The sequence below is a fragment of the Mobula birostris genome, chromosome 22 (assembly GCF_030028105.1).
Source record: "Mobula birostris isolate sMobBir1 chromosome 22, sMobBir1.hap1, whole genome shotgun sequence".
Classification (NCBI taxonomy): Eukaryota; Metazoa; Chordata; class Chondrichthyes; order Myliobatiformes; family Myliobatidae; genus Mobula; species Mobula birostris.
Window position 1 is genome coordinate 52,495,996 of NC_092391.1, and position 18,840 is coordinate 52,514,835.

At 44.9% G+C, this 18,840-nt stretch overlaps 1 protein-coding gene across 3 annotated transcripts in view; it reads left to right on the top strand.

Moving 5' to 3' along the window:
• LOC140186211 (M-phase phosphoprotein 9) overlaps positions 1 to 18,840 on the top strand; it is a 118,291-nt gene that overhangs the window by 95,404 nt on the left and 4,047 nt on the right. For all 3 annotated transcript variants that reach the window (XM_072240188.1, XM_072240189.1, XM_072240190.1), the window contains 3 exons: positions 5,658 to 5,761; positions 6,896 to 7,137; positions 15,407 to 15,475. In XM_072240188.1, coding sequence (XP_072096289.1) covers positions 5,658 to 5,761; positions 6,896 to 7,137; positions 15,407 to 15,475 — 415 coding nt within the window. The remainder of the gene's footprint in view (positions 1 to 5,657; positions 5,762 to 6,895; positions 7,138 to 15,406; positions 15,476 to 18,840) is intronic.

The following is an 18,840-nucleotide window of genomic DNA, read 5'->3' on the forward strand; positions in this document are numbered from 1 at the left end:
ACAGCCCTCCACACTATCCACGATACCCCCAACCTTTGTGTTATCAGCAAACTTACTAACCCATCTCTCCACTTCATCATCCAGTTCATTTATAAAAATCACGAAGAGTAAGTGTCCCAGAACAGATCCCTGAGGCACACCACTGGTGACTGACCTCCATGCAGAATATGACCCGTCAACAACCACTCTTTGCCTTCTGTGGGCAAGCCAGTTCTGGATCCACAAAGCAATGTCCCCTTGGATCCCATGCCTCTTTACATTCTCAATAGGCCTTGCATGGGGTACCTTATCAAATGCCTTTCTGAAATCCATATACGCTACATCTACTGCTCTTCCTTCATCAATGTGTTTAACCACATCCTCAAAAAAAATTCAATCAGGCTCGTAAGGCACGACCTGCCCTTGACAAAGCCATGCTGACTATTCCTATTCATATTATGCTTCTCCAAATGTTCATAAATCCTGCCACTCAGAATCTTCTCCATAAACTTATCAACCACTGAAGTAAGACTCGCTGGTCTATAATTTCCTGGGCTATCTCTACTCTCTTGAATAAGGGAACGACATCCACAAACCTCCAATCCTCTGGAACCTCTCCCGTTCCCACTGATGATGCGAAGATCATCGCCAGAGGCTCAGCAATCTCCTTCCTTGCCTCCCACAGTAGCCTGGGGTACATGTCATCCGGTCCTGGCGACTTATCCAACTTTATGCTTTCCAAAAGCTTCAGCACATCCTCTTTCTTAATATCTACATGCTCAAGCTTTTTAGTCCACTGTAAGTCATCACTACAATCACCAAGATTCTTTTCCATAGTGAATACTGAAGTAAGGTATTTATTAAGTACCTCAGCTCTCTCCTCCAGTTCCATACACACTTTCCCACTGTCACACTTGATGGGTCCTATTCTTTCACATCTTATCCTCTTGCTCTTCACATGCTTGTACAATGCCTTGGGGTTTTCCTTAATCCTGCCTGCCAAGGCCCTCTCATGGCCCCTTCTGGCTCTCCGAATTCCCTTCTTATGCTCCTTCCTGTTAGCCTTATAATCTTCTAGATCTCTAACATTACCTAGCTCTCTAAACCTTTTGTAAGCTTTTCTTTTCTTCTTGACTAGATTTACTACAGCCTTTGTACACCACGGTTCCTGTACCCTACCATAACTTCCCTGTCTCATTGGAACATACCAGTGCAGAACTCCACGCAAATATCCCCTGAACATTTGCCACATTTCTTCCATACCTTTCTCTGAGAACATCTGTTCCCAATTTAAGCTTCCAAGTTCCTGCCTGATAGCCTCATAATTCCCCTTACTCCAATTAAACGCTTTTCTAACTTGTCTGTCCCTATCCCTCTCCAATGCTATGGTAAAGGAGATAGAATTATGATCAGTATCTCCAAAATTCTCTCCCACTGAGAGACCTGACACCTGATCAGGTTTATTTCCTAATACCAGATCAAGTACAGCCTCTCCTCTTATAGGCTTATCTACATATTGTGTCAAGAAACCTTCCTGAACAGACCTAACAAACTCCACCCCATCTAAACCCCTTGCTCTAGGGAGATGCCAATCGATATTTGGGAAATGAATATCTCCCACCATGACAATTCTGTTATTACTACACTTTCCAGGATCTGTTTCCCTATCTGCTCCTCGATATCCCTGTTATATATAGGGCAGCCTATAAAAAACATCCAGTAAAATTATTGACCCCTTCCTGTTCCTAACCTCCACCCACAGAGACTTTATAGACAATCCCTCCATGACGTCCACCTTCTCTGCAGCTGTGACACTATCTCTGATCAACAGTGCCACGCCCCCACCTCTCTTGCCTCCCTCCCTGTCCTTTCTGAAACATCTAAAACCCAGCACTTGAAGTAACCATTCCTGTCCCTGAGCTATCCAAGCCTCTGTAATGGACACCACATCATAGCTCTAAGTACTGATCCATGCTGTAAGCTCATCCACATTTTTCACAATACTCCTTGTGTTAAAATAGACACATCTCAAACCGTCGGTCTGAGCGCATCCCTTCTCTATCACCTGCCTTTCCTCCCTCACATACTGTCTCCAAGCTTTCTCTATTTGTGAGCCAACTGCCTCTTCCCCAGTCTCTTCAGTTCGGTTCCCACCCCCCATCAATTCTAGTTTAAACTCTCCCCAGTAGCCTTAGCAAACCTCCCTGCCAGGATATTGGTCCCCCTTTTCAATGATTTTACTGAAACATTTGATATAGGCCTGTAGTTATTCATTACTGAGGCATCTAGGTTGTTCTGTTTTAAGAGACTTAACTCAATTAACTGCAGTTTTCAGGGCTTTTGGGAAGCAGTCTGATAGAAGAGAAGTGTTGACTATTTACAGAATGTCTGGTGCCATGCAATTAAAAACATTTTTAAAAAAGGTTGTAGGTAAAATGGCAAGGGAATAGGAAGAGGATTTCAAGTGTAGCACAATTTCTTCTAAAGTTTAATAGTTAATTGGTTTGAATTCTGCGCCATCTTAACTAGGAGTGAAAGGATGGCACTGACTTCTGACCTGATGCCGAGCCACTGACAGTACGTCTAATCTTCTGAACTTTGTCAGTAAAAAAGAACGCAAGGTCATTGATTTTGTAGACGGGAGTTCAGGTGCTACTGATATAGGAGGATGTGTGAGCCTATCAACTGTAACAAATAAAGCACATGCACTATTGCCATTTTTGTTCATAGTTTCAGAGAAGAGCACTGCCTTGCATGTCTCAACTCTAAACTATAGATATGAAGAGTCGCTTTATAAATGTCATAATGGACCTGGAGTTTTGTTTTCTGCCACCTGCATTCAGTTTTTTGACACATTTTTGGAGTTGAACCAGCGGGGTGTTTCTCCATGGTGCTTTTTTTCTTTTACTTTTACTTTGGGGGGGGGGATGATTATATCAATGACATCTGTAATTTTAGAGTTGAGATGATCTACAAGGTCATTGACAGAGGCAGGAGAGGAGGCAGGTATGGGAGAGAGGCCTGCGTGTGTAACACCTTGGTGTTTTCAGTGATGTACGGTTTTGTGATTGCCTCTGAGCACTGGTGGATAGAAACAAAGTAATTTTAAAGAAAACACAGAAATTATCAGAAAGAGCATCATTGGTTACCACACCCCAAAAGTGTTAAGATCTTTGGAAGTGACTAGGTGAAAGGTGTGGTCCTTGCTGTGAGTTGGCCCTTTCACATGCTGTGTCAGTCCATAGTTGTCTAGGATGCAGAACAGTTCATTAGCACTGCTGTCCTTGGGGTTATCACCGTGAATATTAAAATCACCAACAATGACTACCCAGTCAAAGTCAATGCAAGCAATAGACAGTAGTTCAGCAAAGTCATCAAAAATGTTGCACAATAATTTGGTGGCCAGTATATAGTCAAAAATAATGCACGATGGGAGGATTTCAGCTGAAAAGTAAGATATTGAAAAGATGCAAATGTTCCATATGATATCTGCTTACACTGATGAGAATTATTAAACAGAACAGCTATTCCTCCCCCTCGTTTCTTTATCCTGGTCTCACCTATAAAACTGAAATTAGGAGGAGCTGATTCAGTAAGAACTACTGCACTGTTGTTTTGGTCTAGCCAAATCTGTTATAAACATAAAATCAAGGCTGTGCCTGATAATTAATTCATTAATTAAAAGTGATTTGCCAGCCAAAGACCTAACATTTAGTAAGGCTAGGTTTAATGTGATAAAAACGTCTGGATTTGACTCCGGCTGACATGGGACAGTTATCAAGCTTTCTAAGTTTGCAGTGTGCGCTGAAGGCACTTTGTTCATTCTGTTCCTTATCAAAGCAGGAATGTTGGAGGTCACGGGAAGAACAGAGGATCCCGTTCCACTATCATAGCAGTATGAAACCTGCTCAGATCCTGCTCTGCCATCAGAACTTATTAACGAACGTCAGCTCATCAGAGTGCAATATAAAATGTTAGCAGATAATATCCATGAACCTATTCGGTTTGTGTGAAGACCATCTTTTTTAAAGAATGCCGAACATTCCCAGAATAAATTAAAATTATCTATAAAACCGAAATTCTGTGCTCTATGTTGATCCCGCAGCCATTCATATAAACCGGGAAGCCTACTAAAACACCCTGAGCCTTGACCTATGGAGTGAATGGGCCAGAGATAAAAATGTCCTTACCACTGACTTCCAGGAATTCAAAAAGACAGCAAAAATCCAGTTTTAACAGCCCAGATCGCTGCCATACTGTGTCATTAGTGCCAACGTGAACAACAACTCTTTTAACAGAAGGGCATTCAACAAACAAGCCAGATTGGTCATGCATTACTTCGGAGATTTTTGCACCGGGGCAATAAATAGTCACAGACAACCTTGACCGGATATCTCTGATAATGGAGCTTTGTTGGAGGCAGGGGTGAAGACCGAAGTGACCAGGATGGAGCAGTGGTCGGGGAGACAGCTTGAGAGCGATGCTGGTTAGAGTGCCATGGTGGCTTGGAGGTGCCCGTTGCTGGTCCGGAGTGGTGGGTAGCGGCTGGTGGAGAAAACACTGCTCCTTGGCTGTGGCGTCAGTGCAATAGGACGTGGGGAATGGGAGCAGAAGGAAGCTGCTGGAGGAGAATATCTTGTCACAGTAGTCTGTGGCCCGGGGGCAGTGGGAGTTGGAGAGTAGGAATGGCCTGTCAGAGGGGGAAATTAGTGCTTGTCCAGGATGTCAAACCTATTCTTCAGCTGGTTTTCGGGAGGTGGATAGGTGGAGCACTTTCCCCTTCTGGCAACCACCTTAGGACTCAGCCAAGCAGGGAATTGAACTCGCTGACCCTTAGGCTTGGCTCCTAGATGAAGCCAGTGATCGTCTGGCTGCATTGGGGGGCAACTACAGGCATGGAGAAGTGACGTTAGGAGGAGTCCAAGGGACAGTTGAGTCCAACTCTCCTTCAGCAGTAGCAGGGGTGCCAGATCCCAGAGTGACTACAGTTCTGAGGAATAGCTTGCCGTCTTTAATCTGATGAAGCAACATTATCCTTTTGTCCAGCTTGGCGATTTTTCTGGTCATGGTGGAGACGACCTTTACAAATCAGCAGAGAGCTGAGTACTGCCATGTTCTTTCTTCAGTTCCCAGTATGCAGTGAGGGGAAACTTCATTCAGAGGGTGGTGAGAGTGTGGAACGAGCTGCCAGCACAAGTGGTGCATGTGAGCTTGATTTCAATGTTTAAGAGAAGCTTGGGCAGATACATGGATGGGAGGGGTATGGAGAGCTATGGTCTTGATGCAGGTCGATGGTTTGGTATGCACTAGATGGGCTGCAGGGTCTGTTTCTGTACTGTACTTTTCTATGACTATAACCTGTCTAAATGTCTTGTGAACGTTGTAATTGTAGTCACCTCTATCACTTCCTCTGGCAACTCGTTCCTTATACCTACCGTATGGAAAACTTGACCATTAGATCTCCTTTGAATCTCTTCCCTCTCCCCTTAAACTGATGCCCTCTGGTCTTGGACCATATCCTAGGAAAAAGGTTATGCCTTTTCTGAGTCCCTCACCATTTTATACCTCCTTCACCCAAAGGAAAACAGTCCCGCCCTATCCAATCTCCCTGTACCTCAAGCCAGACAGCATTCCTGTATATCAGAATTATTACAGAACCTTGTTTGTTTTGTTTGTAGGTTTGACATCAACTTGGATGAAGACGATTTTGCCGAGTCAGTCCCATCTTGCGGTTCAAGCCCAAGAAAAAGACTTCAGTTCTTTCCACTAGAGAATACAGAATGTAAGTTGAATCATAGTTTGTACAGCATAGAAACTTTGTACTAATCCCACACACCTGTATAAATTCCCTATCCCTCTGCTTCTGTAGCCTGTTCACAATCAAATGTTACTGTCCTTTTTGTATCATTAAAAGATGACGTTCCAACTCTCACTCTCAAGAGCCTCACCTGATGAAGGCAGGCACCTGCCATCTTTGCAGCTCCAACTATAATATAGTCATAGAGCAGTACAACATAGAAACATGCCCATCTAGTCTGTGCTGAGCTATTTAAACATTGACCTGCACCCACACCATAGCCCTCGTATCCCTACCTTCCATGTACTTATCCAAGCTTCTCTTAAATGTAGAAATTGAGCTCACATGCACTGTTTGTGATGGCAGCTCATTCTACACTCTCACCACCCTCTGAGTGAAGAAGTATCCCTTCATGTCTCCCTTAAACTTTTCATCTTTCACCCTTAACTCATGACATCTTGTCCTACCAAACCTCAGTGGAAAAAGCCCTTTTGCATTTACCCTATCTGTAACCCTCATAATTTTGTAGATCTCTATCAAATCTCCCCTCGATCTTCTACTACATTCCTTATCACACATGTTCTCCAGACTCGGCAACATCCTTGTAAATTTTCTCTGTACTCTTTCAACCTTACTTACACCTTTTCTGTAGGTAGGTGACCAAAACTGCGCATAGTATCAGGGTTCGATTTCCTGCTGTTGTCTGGCTGTGGGGGTTTTCCCTGGGTCCTCTGGTTTCCTCCCACATTCCAGAGACATACAGTTAGGGTTGGGGGGAGCATCTTATGTTGGCTCTGGAAACACGGTAACACTTTTGGGATAACAGGAACTCAGCAAGCCAGGAAGTATCTATGAAGATAAGTAAACTCACTAGTCACCACTTACATTCTCGTCCAAATCATTAATATACTTGCAAGGAACGTGGGACCAAAAGATTAATTCCTGCAATACATCACTGGTCTCAGGCCTCCAATCTGCAAAACAGTCCTCCACCAACCTCTGCCTTCTACCATTGAGCTAATTCTGTATTGAGTTGGAAAATGATTGGAAATTTTTTTGAAATAGAAATACAGAGATAATTAATTTCTCATTTGACAGCATGAAACTTTCTTTTTGCAGCAAGGTATCATGTTGATAATGCTCAGCGTGTGATGCCCACGGATTCTGTACTGAATGCGGTTAAGATGGGCTCTATCATCAGTCGACCAGCTTGGGAAGACAAGACAATGACTTTGCAGAAAGAGAAACAAAATGCCCCTCTACAAACTCCGTATGAGACTGAGCTGACATATAAAACAAGGATGGAGGCTTTGGGGGAAACAGAGAAACTCTTTGATGCTCTCACACAAGAAAAGCAACAGGTAATGAAGCCCCAGCAATTCAGGATCACATTTAATATTAACGGCAAATGTTGTGAAATCTATTGTCTCTGTGGCTTTTTGGTCGTACAACACGATACGTAACAGGAAAAAAAAGCTGGAGTACAGTAAGTATATACTGTGTATTAAATCGATAAATGAAGTAGTGCAACAATAGAAATAAGAAAGTAGTGAAGTAGTGTTCATGGGTTCAATGTCCATTCAGAATTCAGATGTCCGAGGGGGAAGAAGCTGTTCCTGAATCATTGGATGTGTACCTTCAGGCTTCTGTATCTTCTCCTTGATGGTAGCTGAGAACAAGGCATGTTCTGGGTGATGGGGGTCCTTAATAATAGATGCCGCCTTTTTGAGGCATTGCTTCCGGATACTACAGAGGCTAGTACCCATGATGGAGCCGACTAAGTTTATGACTCTCTGTAGCTTATTTCAATCCTGTGCAATAGTTTTCCTCCCACACCGGATGGTGATGCAGCCAGTTAGAATGATCTCCACAGTACATCTGTAGAAATTCATGGCAATGATTGGGCATCGTCAGTCTACTGTTACGTATTTGCAGAAAATAATTTGTTTGGTTGACTTTACGAATATTTCCTCGAAAGCCAAAATTTTCTCCAAGATTCCATAAAATACAGCCGGTGCAAACAGCAACAGCTGAGCTCTAGTATTTCAGTAGGAAAGGAATATGAAGTAAGGTTGTTTTATTGTGTGGGAATTGCAAGGCTTCTGTATTGGACTAATATTTGGGTTTTATTCCACTTAGCCAAAATGCTGATTGGTAAAAAGACAATGTTATTGAAAGGAAAACTCCAAAGCTGATCTGTGAAAGGGATGTTGAGTACCATGATTTTGAGTTCTTCAGCAGGTTAATATTAGATGGTGTGATAAAAGTGCTCCAGGACATTTTGAATGATGTGGATTTGTGGTTGTAGCCCCCTGGCCACCCTCAGGGTCGCTCGGCTCACTGTCGTCTAGGGAAACAGCCTCGGCCCCGCCAAACTGGGTAATTCGTTTGTGTGGATGCTGTGTGAGGTACCCCACCCCGCCCAAATAACAGACAATACACCAGATGCAATTAAATGATTTACAGTTTATAGATATTACTGGAACTATATAATTAAAAGAGAATAAAATATAAAAGGAAAATAAAAGGCGCCACACTTATCAAAGTTCAATCTCTTCGTGCACAAAACCGTTGGAGCTCAAGGACCTTCTTCACCCTGTGACCCCTCGGACCACCTCGACCGGCCGCCTGGGACCAACAACGGTGGTCGACCAGACGCTCCACACGAGTCCGTCTCCGTCTCTGTCTCCTCGCTGAACGTCCCGCTCGGGGTCCGACCCCGTTAGCGGACTCACAGCACCTGGTCCATCCTCTGTCTCGGTCTCCCGCCTTCTGCCCCCAAACCCCGCGCATACAGTATCCTCAAATACACCAAAACCATAACAACTATCCCAATTGGTTAATAGCACCCTCTTATCATCCTCTAAACCACAATAAGCTGCTAGTGCAAACTTTCTCAGCGTTAAAGCACAACAAAGCCGCATTCCCCAGATTAACATAACAAAAACGCCATTTTAATTAGCCTCCGCAGTAACATAAAAATCGAAACCCCCTTACACTCTCCCCCCACCAAATAAAGTCATGTCCTCATGACTTCTAAATAACTCGCCACCCAGTCCTACAGACACACAACACACACCTACACAGATACACACAGTGACAGTGCTCCCCAAACAGTAGACCTTACTCCCGTCCCACGGGCGCTAAATAGGCCAACCTATCTGGGAGCTTCTTAACCCTCTGAGACCTCCGTACCCCCTCACCTAAACCCACAAGGCTCAGACACTACTAGGGATACCTCGGGCCTGCTTGCCAACTCCTCTCTCACTCAGGCCACCACTACAGCTCGGAGCCCCCTGTCCCGTGGCCGGGGCCCCGCCTCTCCTCCTTCCTGATCCTGCCGTAACTCAGACTGCCCACAGCTAGCCCTCCCCACTACACCTGACTCAGTGGGAGAAGGGCCAAAGGTCTCTTCCTCAATCACGGGGAAGTTAGCGAAAGGCAGCATGTACCACATGTGCAGCACATCATCCTTCGAATCCGTATTCTTCCTCATTCCTTCGATCGGTAGCTGCTGTTTGAGTTTCTCCAAACTGAAACATTTAGCTGGGGCTACCCCTTCAGCCTCCTGCAGTCGAGACGTCAGCTTCTTCGGGGACTCCTTCAACTCTCGCCACAGCCTCAGCAGTTCTGACTCAGGGTTCCTGGCCATCTCAATCTGGGACGCAGTTACCCCACCAGCTTCTTCCACCCTGACTTGAAAAGCAGCAGTTAAAGAATGTTCAGCCTCCGGTTGTTTCTTCCTGAGGACGTCTTCCAGGTCAACCTTCAGTTTTTCCACTTCATTTAAACTCACGATTGTCACCTTCAGGTTCCTTTCAAGCGTCTGCCTCCCTTTTCCGAGATCTGTCCTCCATTTCTTTACCTCCTCGGGAGTGTAGTCAAACTCCCCTCCCTGGGCTCTCGGTTTTCTGTTGACCTTAGTCAGAACACTTCCTTGATCTTCCCCAACTTGTAAATCTTCCAATCTGTTCTGAATGGACGTCTTGAGTTTCTGCTGATACCTTCGAAGGTGGGTCATTGTTTCTTCTCGCTGGATTAATTTGTCAGTATATGACCGCAGTGCGGTGCAAATCCCCTCTCTTCCCTGTGTCTCATTCAGATTGACGACCTGGGTTTCCATCCCCCGGTCCAACACCAGGAAGTTCAACTGGTATGTCGGGTCATTTTCCTCACATTGCACCAAACTCCTCCGGCCAAAAACTCCTCCACATTTGACACTTCGCTTCGGTCGCCCGGGCTCAGCCACTCGCCTCGCCTCATAGTCCCCCAAGGCGAATCCAAGCTCTAGGCGGTCATCCACATACGTCAAAACTCCGCACACCTTCACTTCCCCCATGGTTTTCCTCATGCCCCGCGGGAAGGATGCAGGGGCTCCGGATATGCCCTTGGGCATCTTTTCGGATCGGAAGAATCCTAGGGAACTAATAAAGGCCATCTTCGGATCAACAGCCGCACTCCTCAGGATCTGGCAACATCCACCCCTCAGATGCAGCACATTAAACCACGTCGCATCATCCACACACACGCTGCCTTCATCTTCCACGCCGCCAGGGTCCAGTTGCCGCGACCTCTCTCTCACTGAGGTGTCTTCAGCGGTCAACTCCCCTCCCTCGTGGTGGTTCGGAGCATCTACTAAGAGGGTCTCACCCTCAGCTACTTTCCCCAAGCCGTACCACCGCTGGGTCTCGTTTAAATTCGGTACCGGCTCAAGGCTGCTACACACGTCCTCAGAAGCAACTCGACACGCTGGGTGCCCAGACAATGCCTCCATGAACTCCAGGGTCATTAACCAATCATCGTCTTCTGGATAACTACTGCCACTAGACCCAAAGTCTCCGGTGCCCTTGCAGTTGTCAAGGGTAAATGCTTCAGACACCGGTTGTAAAACGAACTGTCCCAACAACTTGACCTGTGCCCCGCGGTGAAGGATGGCTTTAGAATCGCTTCCCTCTATCCATAACGTCACCCTGGGGCGTGGTCCCTCTAAGCCTTCAGGAATAGGGTCTTTTCCTTGCGGAAGTTCAGTGGTACATTGCTAGGAACGTGCTTCCCCAGAGACCGCAGGCCGTTCCCCCACTGGGCCTCCACTAAGTTTCCCGACACCTCTCTGATCAGCTGAAGAACTGATCCCCTGAAATGATCCCCCTGGCACTACAAGCAATTTAGCCGCCCTCCTCGCCAGAGGAAGCACACTGAAAACTTTCCCCCCCTCTTTCAAATAACTGACAGCTGTCACTATGGTGTAAGTGAACCTGACAGCTCTAAGACCGTCACCAGCCCGCCTACTCAAACTTTCAACCAATCCCTGTCGCTCTCCCTCAACCAAGCACTGCCACTCATCTGACAACAGAGATCCGCTCCGCCCCTCTTGGGGTGGAAACTATCCCAAACGCCAGGCGGAGCCTGTCAGAGCTAGAACATTTATTCGCAGACTCTACCTCCAAATCAGACCACTCTTTCCTCTCTCTCCCAACTGCATGGACAGCCCCGAGTGCCACCTCTAACTCGTCAATGCTACTCTGCACTCGAACAAAGACTTCACCCACCACGCATACAGCAATCAACAGCAAATAACCCACAGAGACACACATTACAGATTTAAACAGGGCACCCACACAGCATACCAACAGACTCAAGCATCCCGGACAAAGCCCCCACAATGTAGCCCCCTGGCCACCCTCAGGGTCGCTCGGCTCACTGTCGTCTAGGGAAACAGCCTCGGCCCCGCCAAACTGGGTAATTCGTTTGTGTGGATGCTGTGTGAGGTACCCCACCCCGCCCAAATAACAGACAATACACCAGATGCAATTAAATGATTTACAGTTTATAGATATTACTGGAACTATATAATTAAAAGAGAATAAAATATAAAAGGAAAATAAAAGGCGCCACACTTATCAAAGTTCAATCTCTTCGTGCACAAAACCGTTGGAGCTCAAGGACCTTCTTCTTCACCCTGTGACCCCTCGGACCACCTCGACCGGCCGCCTGGGACCAACAACGGTGGTCGACCAGACGCTCCACACGAGTCCGTCTCCGTCTCCGTCTCCTCGCCGAACGTCCCGCTCGGGGTCCGACCCCGTTAGCGGACTCACAGCACCTGGTCCATCCTCTGTCTCGGTCTCCCGCCTTCTGCCCCAAAACCCCGCGCATACAGTATCTTCAAATACACCAAAACCATAACAACTATCCCAATTGGTTAATAGCACTTTCTTATCACCCTCTAAACCACAATAAGCTGCTAGCGCAAACTTTCTCAGCGTTAAAGCACAACAAAGCCGCATTCCCCAGATGAACATAACAAAAACGCCATTTTAATTAGCCTCCGCAGTAACATAAAAATCGAAACCCCCTTACATGGTGCTAACTGTCCTAGTATGGTTTCTTTAAATTCTAACTTAAAGTTCAAAGTACATGTATGTCACCATATGCAGCCCTGAGATTCATTTGATTCAGCTGCTGCTGACCTAGAGAACCTAATCTATTTTTTCAGCTGTTCATAGCCTTGGCTAATCGTGTGTTTAGATACTTGTCTGTTGTGAGAGATTCTTCATCCACCACCTCCTCAAGCAGTGAGTTGCAGATTCCAACAACTTGGAGTTGTAGAAAAGTACAGCACAGATACAGGCCTGTTGGCCCATATACTCTGAACTATTTAAACTGCCTACTCCCTTCAACTTGCACTGGGACCACAGCCTTCCATAACCCAACCATCCATGTAGTACTATCATGTTAGCTGTTTCCCAGGTCAGAGAGTATTTTGAAACCAATGGTCAACGAGAAGAAAGTCTAACCTTTTCCCTTGACATTCAGTGGAATTGCTATTGTTGAGTACCCCACCATCAATACTCTGGGGTTAACTGTTGATCAGAAATGGACCAGACACATAAATATCATGTAAATAAGCAGGTCAGAGTCTGGAGAATCTTGTGGGCCGAGCAATGCTTCCTGAAGCCTCAAGGGCTTCCTACCACCTACATCCAAGACATCATGCAAGACAAAGAACTGTGCTGGATTGGCACCCCATCTGCCACACTTAAATACATTGATTTCCTCCACGTTGTGGTTGCAGTGTGTATTATTTACACAATGCATATAGTTTCCTGATGATAACCACCCAAACCTTGAACCTCTACCACCAAGGACAATGTCATCATGCAGACTGACTTCTGCATTGCATGGCCAATGGACTTGTGGTTCCTCAGCTGTCTCCAGGCCTGAATTCTGGAACCATCTTCCTGACAGCATGTGGGAGCACCTTTTCCAGAAGATGTGCAGCAGATCACCACCACCTTCTCCAGGACAATATGGTATGTGTAATAAAAGCTAGCCTTAGCAGTTGCATACAAATCACAAAAATATATTGGTATTAAAGAATGGGTATAGTGACAAGGGTAGGTGAAAAATAGGGTGGTGGGGTGGAGATGTGTCTCTACCAAAGGGGGTGTAAGGTACTCCTTCCCTCTGCAAGTCTGCAGATCACCCTTGGGCAAGGTGTAGCAACTGCTTAGTCCTCATTCAGGGTCAGGTGAAGCCATGGGAGCAGGTGGTGGATGGTCGTTTGAGCAGCTGGTGCATATCACAAGTTCTGGTTATGTGACCACTGATGCCACGCAGACAATCTCTAAAGACTATTGATAAATGGCTGGGATTACCCGTCTTGTAAGGACACTGTCCAGAAGAAGGCAATGGAAAACCACTTCTGTAAAAAAATTTGCCAAGAACAATCATAGTCATGGAAAGATCATGATCGCCCACGTCATAGGACACAGCACATAATGAACAAATGAGATGAAAAATGGTGGGAGGAGAGTGATGTTGGTGGAGAGATAGCCATCTTAAAGTTCAGAGTAAATTTATTATTGAAGTATGTGTGTGTGTCATCACATGCAACCCTGAGATTCATTTTCTAGCGGGTATATTCAATAAATCTATAATACAATAATAACCATAATAGAGTCAATGAAAGTCCACAACAACTTGGGCATTCAACCAGTGTTTAAAAGATGACAAACTCTGCAAATGCAAAAAGAGAGAAATAATAATAATAATAAATTATTATTATGAGCATGAGTCATAGTCATTGAAAGTATAGCACAGAAGCAAGCCCATCAGCCTATCTAGTTCATGCAGAACCATTCAAATCTCCTACTCCCAATGACCTGCCTTGTCCTTGAAAGTGAGTCCATAGGTTGTGGGAACATTTTGGTGATGGAGCAAGTGAAGTTAACCACTTTCTGCTGTGGTTACTTACTGCAATATTTTGCAATTGCATCAGCAGATAGGACCAGCAATAATAAATTTACATAAAAAGGTGGAAATCAAGCAGTCTTAAGAGCAAGTGATCACTAAACCTGTGGAACTACCTGCGAACAGATTCAAATTCTTTCAGGCACTCTTTACTCTGAAAGTTAAGTGATTTTTTTTTAACACGGCATAATAATACAAGGGTGGATTATCAGAGTGATATTGATACAAAGTGCAGGGTAAGCACTGCCTTGGCTTCTGTACTTTGTAATTTCTAAAGGGTTTTTCCCAAGTTTGAGCAACACGTTTGAAACAGATTCAAGGTACATTTAGTATAGAGTACATATCCAGTATAGAACATGAAATTCATCCTCTTCACAGACATCCGTGAAACAAGGAAACCCCATAGAACAATAGAAACACCGAAGCCCCACCCCTCCCCCTTTCCGTTGACACAAGCAGCAGCAAAAAGCATCGACACCGCCCCCCCCCCCCCCCCCAATTCGGCTGCACCCATGTGAGCAGAAGCCCCCTTCCAATGATGCAGGCAACAACAGAAGCACCAAAGAGTCCATCAAACTCCAGTCCACAAACCAGCACTTCGGTATCTCAGACAGGCTCTCTCTCTCTCTCCAGTGAGGGAGAGAGGGGGTCACTCCTGGAGAGACCAGCAGCTCGCTGTTCTAATGTTACATTCTTCCGCGTCGCTTCTCCAAGCACCCTCCCCCCCCCCCCCGAATCGAGGACTGACAGGCTCTCACTCTACATCGAGAGAGAAAGAGGGATTGCTCGAGCACAGGGGCCTTCCTTTGACAGCAGCTGGTGATTAGCAAGCACACCGCCTACTGTCTCAGTGTCAATGTTTCAGTTTCCCATGACACTTCAGTCGGCAAAATCAGTGAGGAACTGGGTCACCCATAGGGCCGCTCCCCAACGTCCAACCTCCCAGCCCCAAGGGCACTTCTTCCAGGCTGTTTTTGGAGATAGCCAGGTGCTTGGCCGCACAGTTGGTCTGAAAACCCACCGCTTTCGAAGAACCATAGCTTGAACTGTGGATCATTGTTCCGTCAGAACCACAACCACCTTGAAAAGAAAAGGAAGACCAAAGAGAAGAGTAATAAAACTGTTCCGTGAGCAAGCTGGAAGAAGTCACCTGGGTCTGCAGAATCTGGTGGCGGTATTTTTCCTCGCTCTTCCTCCCGTATGTAATACAGGTCTGAGGTAGCTCAGTTGATTTAGGGGTGAGTGACCAGAACAAATCTATTTTAATGAGAAGGTGGCAGATTGTGCTATGAAAGTATGATGACAAAGGATTTTGGCATCTCTGGCATAGTTTTCATTAACGTTGAACGTAATTTGGGACCTAATTTTCCATTGCAGATTGAAGCTGCATTAAGTCGCATACCTGGTTCTACAGGCAGAATGACTTTACAAGCAAGATTGGAAAAGGTATGATGTAATTTGCTTTATGGAATCCATAGTAATGTAACACAGCTGCTGTTCGAAACTGTTTTATTTCCGTGTTCTAACTGGAAAGATGAGCAGATATTTGAGGCACATGCAGCGCTGTAACAGGCAGTTTGACCCAACCTGAAATGTCCCATTCAAGCTAATCCCCCTAAATCTTTGCTATCCATCTACCTCTCTAAATGTCTTTAATTGTTGTTAATGTACCTCATGTCAACCACTTCCTCTGGCAGCCCATTCCACACACTGACCATCCTCGGTGTGGAAAAAATATCTTTAGTTGTTGTTAATGTACCTTGCATCAACCTCTTCCTCTGGCTGCTTTTTTCCTCTCACCTTAAACCTACGTCTTCTAGTTATTTTTTAAATTCTCTTTCCCCAAAAAGAAAATACTATCTATGCCCTTACTGATTTTATACACTTCTATAAGGTCACCCTGCAGTTCCTGCTCTCTCTAAAACTCAGGCCTTCAAGTCCTGGCATGTTCTCAAATTGGCACTCTTTCAGATGAATGACGTCTTTCCTACAGCAGGGTAATCAAAACAGTACACAATACTCTAGAGGCAGCCTCACCGAAGTTTTGTACAACTGCAACATAAGGTCCCACCTCTGATACTCAGTGTTCTGACTAATGAAAGCCAGTGTGCTCAAAGCCACCTTCACAACCCTGTCTACCTGTGATGTCATTTTCAGGAAAGCATGTAATTTTAAAAACTCCTAGATTCTACTGTTTTATGACATCCCGATTTGCCATTCCATGACTCACTTCCCCTGCTGATCAAAATCCCCTTGTTTAGATAATCTTCAATGTACAATATCACCTTTTTGAATGTTATTTGCATACTTACTAATCACGCTTTGTACATTCTGAAATTGCCTTGCACAATTTCGACCAGTTTAGCATTGTTAGTGTGTGTGAACTGATAACACTTTAACAATGTAAGTTGGGTTAAACAGTGCAAAGCTGTGTTTCTAGAGAGCACCAGATTTGAGATTCAGGTCCCTTTGGAGATCCACTCCTGGGAAATGTGGTTTATTTTAATGATACCTACCAGATTGACAATGCAAGGCTCTACAGAGATCCACCCTGGTGAAATGTATTGACAATTCCAATGTTTTCAATCACTTAATAAATTCTAGTGTTTATTTCCCATTTATCTGTCTAATTCATAGTCATAGAGTCATAGAAAAGTACGGCACAGAAACAGGCCCTTCAGCCTATCTATTCTGTGGCAAGCCATTTAAACTGGCTATTCACATCAACCTGCACTGGGACCATAGTCCTTCAAATCCCTCCCATCCATGTACTTATCCAAAATTCTCTTAAACATTGAAATTAAGCTTGTATGCACCACTTGCACTGGCAGCTCATTCCACACTCTCACCACCCTCTGAGTGAAGAATTTCCCCCTCATGTTCCCCTTAAACTTTTCACCTTATATGCGTAACCCATGACCTTTAGTTGTCCCGCCCAGCTTCTGTGGAAAAAGCCTGCCTTGCGTTTACCTTGTCTACCCCTCATAATGTTGTATACTCTATCAAATCTCCCCTCATTCCTCTATGTTCCAAGGAATAAAGTCTGACTTATTCGATCTTTTCTTGTAACTCCAGTCCCAGCAACATCCTTGTATTTTATTTTCTGTACTCTTTCAATCTTATTTACACCTTTCCTCTAGGTTGGTGACCAAACTGCACTAATACTCCAAATTATGCCTCACCAACATCTTATACAACCTCAACATAACATCCCATCTCCTGTACGCAATACTTTGCTTTATGAAGGCCCACGTGCCAAAAGCTCTCTTTACGACTGCGTATACTTGTGCTGCCACTGTTAATAAATGATGGATCTGTATTCCCACATCCTTTTGGTCTGCCACACTCCACGTTCACGGTGTAAGACCTATTCTTACTGGTCTTACCAAAGTGCAACACCTCACTCTTGTCTGCATTACATTCCCTCTGTCAATTCTCAGCCCATTTTTCCAGCTGATCCAGATCCCGCTGCAAGCTCTGAAACTCTTCCTCTCTGTCTACTACACCCCCAATCTTGGTGTCATTTGCAAAGCTTTTGGGCTTTTATTTATTCAGGAATCTTGATAATAGCCCAGATAAATAATCTGAATAGCATCTGATCTCTTTTGTTTTTCTTATTGTCTCCCTTAATTCTTGTTTGTAAAGTATTTATTTCCAAATGTCTTTTCTTCTAATTTTTGTCCTCTTAATTTGCTGAGGCTAAATTTGTAGTATTGTGTGTTGTTCTGGTCATCTACCTACAAGAAAGATGTAAATATGGTTGGAAAAGTACAGAGAAAATTTACAAGGATGTTGCCAGGTCTGGAGGACCTGAATTATGGGGAAAGATTGAATAGGTTAAGGCTTTATTCCTTAGAATGTAGAAGATTGAGAGGAGATTTGATAGAAGTATTCAAAATTATGAGGGGTGTAGATAGCGTAAATTCAAATAGGCTTTTTCCATTGAGGTTGGGTGGGACTACAACTAGAGGTCATGAGTTAAGGGTGAAAGGTGAAAAGTTTATGGGGAGCATGATGGGAAACTTCTTCACTCAGAGGGTGGTGAGTGTGGAACGAGCTGCCAACACAAGAGGTGCACGTGAGCTCTATTTGAACATTTAAGAGAAATTTGGATGGGTACGTGGATGAGAGGGGTATGGAGGGTTATGGTCCCGGTGCAGGTCGATGGCAGTCAGCAGTTTAAATGGTTTGGCATTGACTACTTGGCTTGAAGGGCCTTTTTCTGTGCTGTATGTTTATATCCCTCCAGAACTCTCATTCAGTGACTATAGTTCAGATTGAAACTAGTTTATTGTCTTGAATGCCTGGACGCAATAAAACTCCTTGTTCGTGTAAAGCACAGGATAAACTGTGTATATGGTCATATAAATACAACATTGAATATAACGGGCGCAAAGTACAACCATGCAAAAAGAAACGCTGTAGTGACAACAAAGGAAGCAGTAGAATTAAGTGTTTGAGAACATAGAAAATGAAACTGAAGTCGTCAGAGTGAGATTACAGTACTAGAGGGAAATGAGGGACTGCTGCACAGTGACGTGGCTCACAACCCCTCCTCCCACCCCGCCACATTCTGGACACCACTTCTACTACATGGACTAGACAGAGGTGTCGGGTAACGGCAGTGGCCAAGGCGTTTGCTTCATGATTGACTCTCTGTGGCACCCAGAAGTAGCAGTTCTGTCTCAGTCCTGTTCTCCCTGCCTGGAACATCCATTTTATGTGCCGAGGGAGCTTCCCCCGCTATCATCGTGTTAGCGGTGTCCATCGCAGCAGAACTGCTTTGGGTCAGTGGATTGTACCACATGGAA